Source organism: Echinops telfairi, unplaced genomic scaffold, assembly GCF_000313985.2.
Source record: "Echinops telfairi isolate 266 unplaced genomic scaffold, ASM31398v2 ScPeMD7_2010;HRSCAF=2546, whole genome shotgun sequence".
In the NCBI taxonomy this organism is placed as follows: Eukaryota; Metazoa; Chordata; class Mammalia; order Afrosoricida; family Tenrecidae; genus Echinops; species Echinops telfairi.
In genome coordinates this window covers 15,242,920-15,254,095 of record NW_022105908.1, presented here as the reverse complement: position 1 = coordinate 15,254,095, position 11,176 = coordinate 15,242,920, and the positions used below count along the sequence as shown (strand labels likewise).

General features: G+C 37.0%; 1 protein-coding gene across 1 annotated transcript in view; it reads right to left on the bottom strand.

Moving 5' to 3' along the window:
* Positions 1–2,938: 2,938 nt before the first annotated feature.
* The window catches only part of LOC101650793 (zinc finger protein 33B-like), a 29,811-nt gene continuing 21,573 nt past the window's right edge, over positions 2,939–11,176 (bottom strand). The window contains 3 exon segments of the mRNA XM_045293410.1: positions 2,939–3,425; positions 3,427–4,651; positions 4,654–5,475. Coding sequence (XP_045149345.1) covers positions 3,200–3,425; positions 3,427–4,651; positions 4,654–5,475 — 2,273 coding nt within the window. The 3' untranslated portion in view covers positions 2,939–3,199.

Here is an 11,176-nt window from a genome sequence, read left to right as displayed (position 1 = left end):
AGACATTTGCTCTCTTACAGTTGACTCTGAGTGAAGGTCCTTATTCTTGGCTTTGGTCGTCTTCATATGGCATGGCATTTACTCTCATCACTGCTTACTCACTTGCTTTAAAGTTTTATATCTCAAAAAAGGATTGACTGAAGACATATTTTATACCAATACGGTTTCTTTAACCTAAGAAAGGAATTCCATTCATAAATGAGTTTACAAGTTGTGTTAGTTCAGGTTGACTAGGGAAACAAATTCATAGACACTCATATGTGTATAATAGAGAACTTTATATCAAAGAGTAATTGTACGTTAAGAAAACATCCCAGCCCAGTGCAAATCAAGTCCATAAATCCATTAGCAGCCCATATGTGTGATATACCAGTCTATAATTTCCTATTCAGACTCACACAACACATGCAAAGATGCCAAATGCAGGAAAATCACAGGCCAGTGAGTGGAAAGTCTTCTGGATGCAGTGGTGGTGGAAGCATCTCAGTGCTGGCGTGGGTCTTGTGTGGTTCCTCCAGCTCCAGGGCTCTGGTTCCATCAGGGCTCTCCAAGTGGCATGTCAGCAGGAAGACAAGCAGAGTGTGTGGCCTGGCCTCCAGTGAGCTATTTATCTCTGTAGCACCTCCAAATGAGGTCATCAAGTTGCAACCTGATTGACAGGCTAAATTCCACCCCTTCAATCTTAGTAGTCGCAAATTTACTCCAGATTATGTAATTATCACATAAGCCCATTCATAAATGAGATTATAAACATAGGGGTTAGGATTTACAACACATATTTTGAGGGGCACACAATTCAATCCATAACATTCTACCCTTTGGTTCACCAAAATTCAAGTTCTTCTTGAATAAAAAACACAAGTCACCCAATTACATTACCACCCAAATTTTATATCATCAAGTCCCAAATCCCATCTTCTGAATCACATAATAAAATACAGATGAGACTTTAGGCATATTCTATTTTGCAGTAAAATTCTTATTTATCTTTGAATATGTGAAATCTAGACTATAAGTCATCTGTTTCTAAAATATGGAGCAGACATAAATTTCTATTTCCATTATAAACAGGAGAAAACAGAGGGAAATGAGGGATAACGGGCACCAGTAAGTCCAAAATAAAAAAGAATAAGTTATATTCAAGGTTTCAAATTAACCCTCTATTCTTCAGGACAAACAGGGCAATGACTTTGTTTTATAGACTGTACTAACCATTCTTTCTGTATTTTGGGTAGAGACCCCTTTGGTCCAGGACTTCAGCCCTACCTTCAAACCTATTGGGCTACCAAGGCTTCTTCAGATTTAAACAGTCTAATTCTCTGAGTGGTGACTAGGGAATTCTTGGCCTTAGCAGGTCCAGTTCTTCAGCCTCTTGACCATGGCAGTGTGGCCACCTTCCAATTTGGGTGGTGGCCCCATTCTCTTGGCCAACCTGAATGGAGACCCCATACTAAGGAGAACTAAGTTTGTGACACGATCTTAAAAATTTAGTGGCTCCACCCTTTGAGACAGGAGGTCCTGGCTCCAATTGCTGATAGATGTGAGACTGTGGCCCAATTATTTGAACCTGAGGCAGTCCTGCTACCTATGCTTCCTCCACCAGATCTCCAAGTTTCCCCGACATACTTATTTTCCCTGCTTGGAGGACAATAGATGTACTTTCTTTGGCCTGTGCTAACTGCCTGTAGAATTCCAAGAGGCTGACAGCTTTCTTTTCTCTATTGCTTTCAGTACAAGTCAATGGGTTTTCTGCTATGGTAGTTGGCTAGATCCATCAGTCACAGGCTTAATTCTTTAATACTTGAAGATTGTGTGGTAAAATCCTTGAGGAAAATGCTAGGACACATGCCCTAAATTTGCACAATAGAATTTTCCAAATTTGTTTCATTTTACATAGTTCATTTTTAAGCCCGCCTCCTCTCACATTTTAGGATAGGTAGCAGGAAGAAACCACATATAAAATATCAAGGTTCTTCATTTACAAGTTCAACCTTCCTTCAAACGTTTAATCATAACTCAGCAAGTTCTTTGCCACTACAAAATAAGTATAACCTTCCCTAGTGTCCAATCATACATTAATGATTTCTTTCAAAGCCTCACTTAACATCTACATTTCTAGAAACATATTCATGACAGAAACTATCATCAGAGTTCTAATTTTTTTTCTTTTTAGTCTGCATCAGAATATTGGCCATAGTTCAACCAAGTCTTTTTGGGGCAATCTAAGACCTTACCATGAAAAATATAAAAATTCCTCCTGGCTCTACTCAATGTCCAACTGCAAAACCACTCCCACATTTTAGGTAATTACTAGAGTGGCACCCCCACTTCTTGATAACACATTCCTAGTTATGATGTGCTTCTGTCACAGAAATACAAGTGAGTATATTTAGCATATAGAAATTTACTCTCACAATTTAGGAGACTCAAAGTTCAAATTCAGGGTGCCAGCTCCAGAAAGCTTTCTTTGTTGGCTCAGTGGGAAGTTCTTGGCTCCTTGGTGATCTTCATGTGGCATGACATTTACTTGCATTTCTGCATAATCACTCGCTCTCTTTTATATCTCAAAATAGATTTAAGACATACACTCTACATTAATACTGTGTCTCATTAACTTAACAAAGAAAACCCATTCCCAAATGGAATCCTACTCACAGGTATAGGGGTTAGGATTTACAATACATAGCCTGGGGAACACAATCCACTCTATAACACTTGGTAAAGGGTACAAAGATTTCTCGGATTTTTTTTTGTGCAACTTCTCATGAGTTTTTTTTTAAAAAAAGGAGGGGAGGGGGAACTTCACATTTCAGAACAAATATCTATAAATTACTGTTTGCTGTTTTCAAGACAATTATGATATAAAATCTTAAATAACTTCTAAAATTAAAGTACTTCAAAAGGAAATTTAAAAATGAATATTTTCTAACTTGACAATTTCTCAATATAAATTTACTTAATCTAATTTGAATTTTACAAGTAACTTTTACAATTTCAAACTTTCTGTAAAGTTTTCAATTGGATGTCACTTCTAAGTAAAGGATGTCCTATTATTTATTGTACCCTATGGGTTTCTCTTATTACTTAGAAGTAAGGCTGGTTTGTGGATGAGGATTACTGAAAGTCAGAATGTTACTGACAGTCAGAATGTTGGAAGAGGTCTTTTTTTGCGTGAATTCTCTCTAGTGGGTGATGACTGTTAGCTGAACCTTTTATTCCTAAGTTTTCCTCTTGTGTGAGTTCTCTGATGTACAATGAGGTTTAACTTCTGAGAGAAGGTTTTTATGCATGTGTTACATTCATAAGGCTTTTCACCGGTGTGTGATCGCTGATGTTTAGTGAGGTCTGACTTACAGTAGAAGATTTTACCACATTCATTACATTGACATGATTTCTCTCCTGTGTGAGCTCTTTGATGTACTGTGGGATGATTTGTGACTAAAGGATTTCCCACATTCATTACATTCATAGGGTTTCTCCCCTGTGTGCTTTCTCTGATGTAAAACAAGCCCTGACTTCACACAAAATGATTTCCCACATTCATTACATTTATATGGCTTTTCTTCTGTATGAGTTCGTTGATATACAATTAGAGCTGACTTATGGCAGAAAGCTTTTCCACATTCGTGACATTCATAAGGTTTCTCCCCAATGTGAATTCTCTGATGCTGAGTGAGCTGTGACTTCTGACAGAAAGTTTTCCCACATTCATTACATTCATAAGGTTTTTCCCCTGTATGAGTTTGATTATGTTTGGTTAGGTATGATTTACTGTAAAAGATTTTCCCACATTCATTACATTCATAGGGTTTGTCACCTGTATGTGTTCTGTAATGCTGAGAAAGGGTTGACTTATGGCTGAAGAATTTCCCACATGTAGGACAAGCAAAGGGTTTCTCCCCTGTGTGAGTTCTCTGATGTACTCTCAGGTCTGACTTCAAGCAGAACGTTTTCCCACATTCATAACATACATAAGGTTTCAGTCCTGTATGAATTATCTGATGCCTGGTGAGTACTGACTTATGGTAGAAAGTTTTCCCACAAGCATTACATTTATAGGGTTTAACTCCTATGTGGGTTCTCTGATACTGTGTAAGATGTGATTTCTGACAGAAGGATTTTCCACACTTAGGACATTCAAAAGGTTTTTCACCTGTGTGCATTCTCTGATGTACTATGAGATGTGAATTCATACAAAAGGATTTTCCACATTCATAACATTCATAGGGTTTCAACCCTGTGTGTATTCTCTGATGTTTAGTGAGATCTGACTTCTGGTAAAAAGTTTTCCCACATACATTGCACAGATAAGGTTTCTCCCCTGTATGGGTTCTCTGGTGTAATGCGAGGGCTAATTTGTGGCTGAAAGATTTCTCACATTTATTGCATTCATGGGGTTTCTCCCGTGTGTGATCGCTGGTGTTTAGTGAGATTTGACTTCTCCCAGAGAGATCTGACTTCTGGTAAAAAGTTTTCCCACATACATTGCACTGATAAGGTTTCTCCCCTGTATGGGTTCTCTGGTGTAATGCGAGGGCTGATTTGTGGCTGAAAGATTTCTCACATTAATTGCATTCATGGGGTTTCTCCCCTGTGTGTGATTGCTGGTGTTTAGTGAGATTTGACTTCTCCCAGAAAGTTTTTTCACATTACATTCAAAGCGTTTTTCTCCTGTGTGCATCATCTGATGTCGAGTGAGATGCGACTTCACCCAGAAAGCTTTCCCACATTCTTTACATTTGAAGTGTTTTCCTCTTTTATCAGTTTTCTGAAGTTGAAAGAGGTATAACTTTCTCCTGGATTTATTCCCACTTTCACTCCATTCAGAGGGTTTCATATGCATTCCATTCTGTTCTAAGAGGATTGACTTCACACATAAGGATTCCCCACAATTACTAAATTCATAGTGATTTTCTCTTGAGGGATCTAGCTGATGGAATGAGTGGGATGAGTTATCAGAGATAAATCTTTAACATTCTTTGTCTTCACTGTCATTATCTTCCCCGTTGCCTCTCTTATATATATTAAATGCTACCTATTCATGGAAGACTTTCTGACAGGTAGTATGTTCAAAATTTTGGTCTAAAGTTTGCTTTTTCTCATGCTGAAGATAGTTCTTCTTAGAATTGAGTTTGCTATAATTACAAAGTTCACTCTCCTCTCCAGTATGAGTATTGTCATGCTTAATATTAAGTAGTAATTTCCCACAGGTATTAAATTCATCAGACTTTTTTCTTAAACAATTGTTCTCATTAATTACCAATTCTGAAATATAGTTCAATTTCATTCCATAGAAGTCAAGCTGACAGAGTAATTTTTTGGAAGGAAAAGACTTTAGGTGCACATTATATGGATTTCCTATTACATGATCTCTTTCCTTAATCAATATTTTGTTATTGATGAATATAAGTTGCCACAAATGTTTATTTTGATTTTCTTCGATCTTCTCTTTCAGGTTATCAGCTTTCCAGGCTTCTAGAAATAAGAAAAAGAAAAATTGCCACATAAATAACAATAAAATTTATATGGAATGGGACCTCTATACAAATACCATGTATCTGACTCTGGTTTCTTGTTTAGTGTTCAGGAATGAAAGTACACCCAAGTACATATTTTTCTTAATATTTGGTTCGTCAAAATAGAAATGTGTCCTAGAACAGAGGGAAATGGAAGAGGATACTGACTAGTAGACCATTCATATATGGTTTGCAACTGTATTTACGTAATAGCTAAATCTATATCTCTCTATATAGCCTCCATAAAATTATAAAATATAAGAATAAATAAAATTCGTTGTAGTATTCAATGATTTCAGCATGACTAGAACATAAAGAGTCTTAACTTTAATATAATTTAGGAGCTAGAGAATACTACTCACTTCAAATCACCACTATACTGAAAATAAATATTCCAAACAGCAGAAACAGCTGGAAGAGATCCATATCTGTGCCCATTCCAAAGAAAGGTGGCCAAACAGAATACAGAAATTATTGAATATTATCATTTATATCACATACAAGAAAAATTTTGCTGAAGATCACTCAATGATGGTTTCAGCAGGGAGCTACCAGAAATTCAAGCCATATTCAGAAGCAGAAATAGCCTGAGGGATGTCATTGCTGATTCAGATATATCTTGGCTAAAAGCAGGAAAATACCAGAATTATGCTTATTTGTGTTTTATGGTTTATACAGTCATTTGTGTGTGTGTATCATAACACACTCTCGATAAAGAATGGAAATTCCAGATCACTTCATTATGTTCACAAGGAACCTATATCTTTCTATGTATCCTCTATAAAACTATAAAAATCAAGAGGCAGTCACTCAAATACAAAAAAGGAATAATGTATCATTTAACGTTAGAAAAGGTTTGTGTCAGGGTTGCATCTTTCACCAAACTTGCTCATTGCTCAGTCTGTATGCTGAACAAATAATCTGAGAAACTGGATTATATGAAGAAGAGTGTGACATCAGAATTGGAGAAAGGCTTAACAACAACCCGTGACATGCAGATTACACAACCTTGCTTGCTGAAAATGAGGATGTGAGTCACTTGCTGATGAAAATTAGACTTTAGCTGTCATTATGAATTACACTCAGTTCAGAGGGAAATAAAAAAAAATCCTCAGCACTGTACCAATAAACATCATGATAAACACAGAAGACTGAAATTGTCAAGAATTTTATCTTACTTGGATCCACAATCAATGTCCATGGAAGCAGCAATCAAGAAATTAAACAACATATTGCATTGGGAAAATCTGCTGCATAAGATCTCTTTAAAGTGTTGAAGAGCAAGGATGTCACTTTGAGGACTAAGATGTGTTTGACTCAGTTATGGTATTTTCAATGGCCTCATATGCACGTGAAAGTTAGACAATAAATAATAAAGACTGCAGAAGAATTGATGTATTTGAATTATGGTGATGGTGAAGAATATTGAAAGTACTATGGACTTTCAAAAGAACAAATAGATCCGTTTAGGAAGAAGTGCACCTACAGTGCTTCCTAGAAGCGAGGATGGCGTCATGTCATCTCATGTACTTTGGACCTGTTGTTAGGAGGAAAGAAGTCCCTGGAAAAGGATATCTTGCTTGGGAGAGTAGAGAGGGTCAATGAACAAGAGGATGACTCAAAGAGGTGGATTGATACTGTGGTTGCAACAGTGGGCTCAAACAAGAACAACCGTAAGGATGGCACAGGATTGGGCAGTGTTTCATTCTGTTGTACATAAGATTGTTGAGTTGGAACCCATTTGATGGCACCTTACAACATTTTCAACAACAAAGAGGTAACAATTCTAAATCAGAAATGCTCAGGGTAGCCTCTTCTCAGACACACCGCAAGGAACACTTGGCCTTTCTCTGCAACTTGGCTTTTGCCTGCTCAGGCAAATGTTACAAAGCTCTTTTAGCTCTGCCAATAAATACTCAAAGGCATTTCACCTTGCTAGTAAGCCTTAGCCCTAAGTCACTCAGCTCTATCTTTGGAAATCAGAAAACAGAGTCCCTAATTATGAAGAAACATATTCTTCCCTGCAAGCTTCCTACCCAAAGGCACTCAATTTTCTAGCTCAGTGCTAATCTCCTGGCTCTATACCTCTGCTGCAGCCTTTCCTTTGTAACGGCATCTCATCATCTCTGTCTCTGGTGTCATAGCTTTCTGCCTCCTAGATTGAAGGGTTTCAGAGCAGATCTAGAGGACATGCTTCACCTCTGGCTCTGCTTTAATGATGGGAGTGAGATCCCCTTTTCTGCCCATTTGATGGCTTATCTTAAACCTACTGGGGTGGCAAACCCAACCAGTCCCTTCATCAGGGTTCTATATACACATTATCTGAATGGTCCCACACCACAAGGGTACCATATTTGTATTATTAGCAAGTTGTCTGATTTCGTTGGTGGGCCACAAGCGCCTCACATTTTAACAGCCCTATCCAGTCATTTGGTCAGTGACCAAGACAGTGGGTAGAAGAGTCATATTAAGTAACTCACTGCACTGCATATAGTTTGTAGCTCTTTTATAGTTGTTTGTTTCTTTCTGGCAGTGGCTTTTGGGTATCAGGGTTTTTAAAGTAATGCTCCCTCTTATTTTCTGGAAGATACTATGTAAAACCATTGCTGATTCTTGGAATGTATGGTACAGCTCTCCAATAAATATACTTGGGTTAGGAGATTTTCTTTTTTAAAAGCTTTTTAATTAAAATTCAATTTCTACCTATCTATATATCCAAAAACCCATCCCATTGCCACTGAGTTGATTCCAAGTCATAGAAACCATGTAAGAGAGTAGAATTTCTCCACAGGGTTCTCAAGGCTTTAAATCTTTATGAAAGATATCCTCATCTTTCTCCCAAGGAGTGGCTGGTAGTTTGAAATGCTTACATTTTAGATTGACAGCAAAATGCTTAACCCTTTTTGTCACCATGGCACCTACCTATACCTATGCAACCATTCAAATAATTTAATCTCAGTTTGTAAAGAACTGGTACATTTCTTCCAAAGTATCAAATTTATGAGGATACAGTTAACAGTATTTCCTTATTATCTTTGAAGAAAGCAGTATCTGAATGGTATCTTTACTGATATTGATGATTAATCTTTTCTTTAGGGCCAATCTTGCTAGATGCTGACCAACATCACTGATTATTTTTAAAGAATCACTTTAAAACTTTTCTGTATGAGTATTTTCAATGTCAGATATTAGCCTTATAATTATCATTTTTCGGCTTACTATGGGTTTATTTTCAATTCTTTGCAAGTATCTTGAGGAAAAACAGAATAGTGGATATAAAACTTTTCTTCTTTTCTGATGTTACCATTTAAATTTCTCCATGATGATTGCTTTAATGGCTTCCCACATATAGTGTATATTTATACCTATTCAGTTTTACATATTTTAAAATATTTCCTCGAGAGTTTTCTATTAACTCACGCTCTATTTAAAGTGTCTTATTTAGTTTACAATGTGTATCGGATATTTTCTTGTTATCGTTGGTTACTGATTACCTTATGGTTAAAGAACAAATTCTGTATGATTTCAAGTATTTTAAAGTTGTAATTATTTTATGGCCCAGATTATGGTCTAGATGAGGTGGTATTCCCCCCCTCAAAAAAATTCTTTTTCCCCCCCAAAGCTATATGCTTAAATTTTTTACAAAACAACCTTTTTACCTTCAAAACACTCTCCATTACACTTAAGACATTTGTCAAATCTACCACTTGGAAACATTTTCAAACTCATTTGTTTGGATGGCTGACAGCACCTCCCTCATTTTTTCCCCTTCACCTCTTCTATGTCATCAAATCGCTGTCCCTTCACATTCCTCTTCACGGTTAAAAAAAAAGTTTCACATACTGAGGTCAGGCGAGTAAGGTGTGTGGGTCAAGAGAGGCATGCTACTTTTTGCTAAAAACTGGCACACTGAGATGGCTGTGTGAGCAGGTGCACTGTCGTGGTGGCAAAACCAGTTCCTCATCTGCCACAAATCAGGCCTTTTTTAATCCCACAGTTACACAATTTTTTCCAAACCTCTAAATGGAAAGCTTAATTAACAGTTTAAAGTAGTGTTTAACTTAACAAGCTTTTCGGGGGTGAGGAGACGATGGTGCCTTCCACTGGCTTGATTGATGTTTGCTTTTGGGGGTCATAAGAATAGCACCATGTCTCCTCACCAGACATTGGAAAATAAGTCTGGATTGCTTTGGAACTGTTCAAAGCATAGCATGTTTCCACTCAATGCTTTTCTTCCTGGTCAGTCATATCCTGAGGCACAAATTTCAGAGTGACCCTTCTCATTCCCAAATTTCCATTAAAATTCAATGAACTGAGCTGCAAATAGTTCAGATAACTTCCCCGTCTCTTCAATGGTCCCTCATTCATCTTCGAGCACAAGTACACAAATTTTGTCAACATTTTTGTCTGCTTGGAAAGTTGATAGACGTCCGGGACAAGGTTTGTCATCAATCAACATTTCACCATTTAAAACAAGAAATCCACTCAGACACTTGAGTTTTTCCCATAGCGCTATCCTTGTAAGTTGTGTTCAACATCATAACAGTTTCTGAAGCATTTTTCCAGAGCAGATTACAAAATTTAAAAGCCACATGCTGTTCTCTTACATCAGCCATCACAAAAAACAAGGTTTCAGTGAAACTGCTTAAAAAAAAAAAAATCACTGCGACAAGAACCCTCCCAGGTGATTCCACTGGGTGCACTAACTCAGAGTGAGTTGCTCGATGCTCACCTAGTGGGATAAAAATGGATACTATGAAAGCTCTGCCCAGCAGAGCTTTTTCCATTTGGGGGTGGGGGTAGGGATCCTCTTATATATATGAATGTTCCATATCATTTGAATGTATTTGTATGTATTCTGATAAGATTGGGTGCAATGGTCTATAAATGTCAATTTAATCTTGCTGGTTGAAAGTGCTGTTCTTCTAGAACTGTGCTTTCTGTATAATGGTTCTACCAGTTGTTGAGTGAGGTAGTGAATTTCCCAACTATAATTCTGGATTTGTCTATTTCTTTGTCACGTTATGTAAGTGTCTGATTCATGTATTTTGAGGTTTTTTTGGTTTTGTGAGTGCATATTTAAAATCACAATCTTTTACTTGATTTCTAGTTTTATTATTATGTAATGTTCCTCTTTGTTCCTAGTACTTTTTTCTCTGGAGTCTAGTTTATCTGATATTAACGAGACCATTTTTCCTCTGTTCTGATTAATGTCTATATGGTAAAACCTTTACCTTTCTTTATAAACTTACCTAAGGAGTCCTGATAGTATAGTGGCTAACTGTTTCCTGTTAATCAAAAGGTATAAATCCACTCCACAGGAGAGAGATGTGGCAGTCTGCTTCCATAAGGATTATAGCCTTAGAAACTTGATGGAGTAGTTCTATTCTGTTATCTGTGAGTCAGAATCACTAGATAGCAATGTTTGTTTGGTTTGGGGGGAGCATCAGTTTACAATGTGTGGGTCAATTCAATAGCAATTGGTTGGTTGGTTGCTATTTGTTATATTCAAAGTGGATTTCCTTTTTTTAAAAAAAATCATTTTATTGGGGCTTGTACAACTCCTATCACAATCCATACATCCATCCATTGTGTCAAGCACATTTGTACATTTCTTGCCATCATCATTTTCAAAATATTTTCTTTCTACTTGAGCCCTT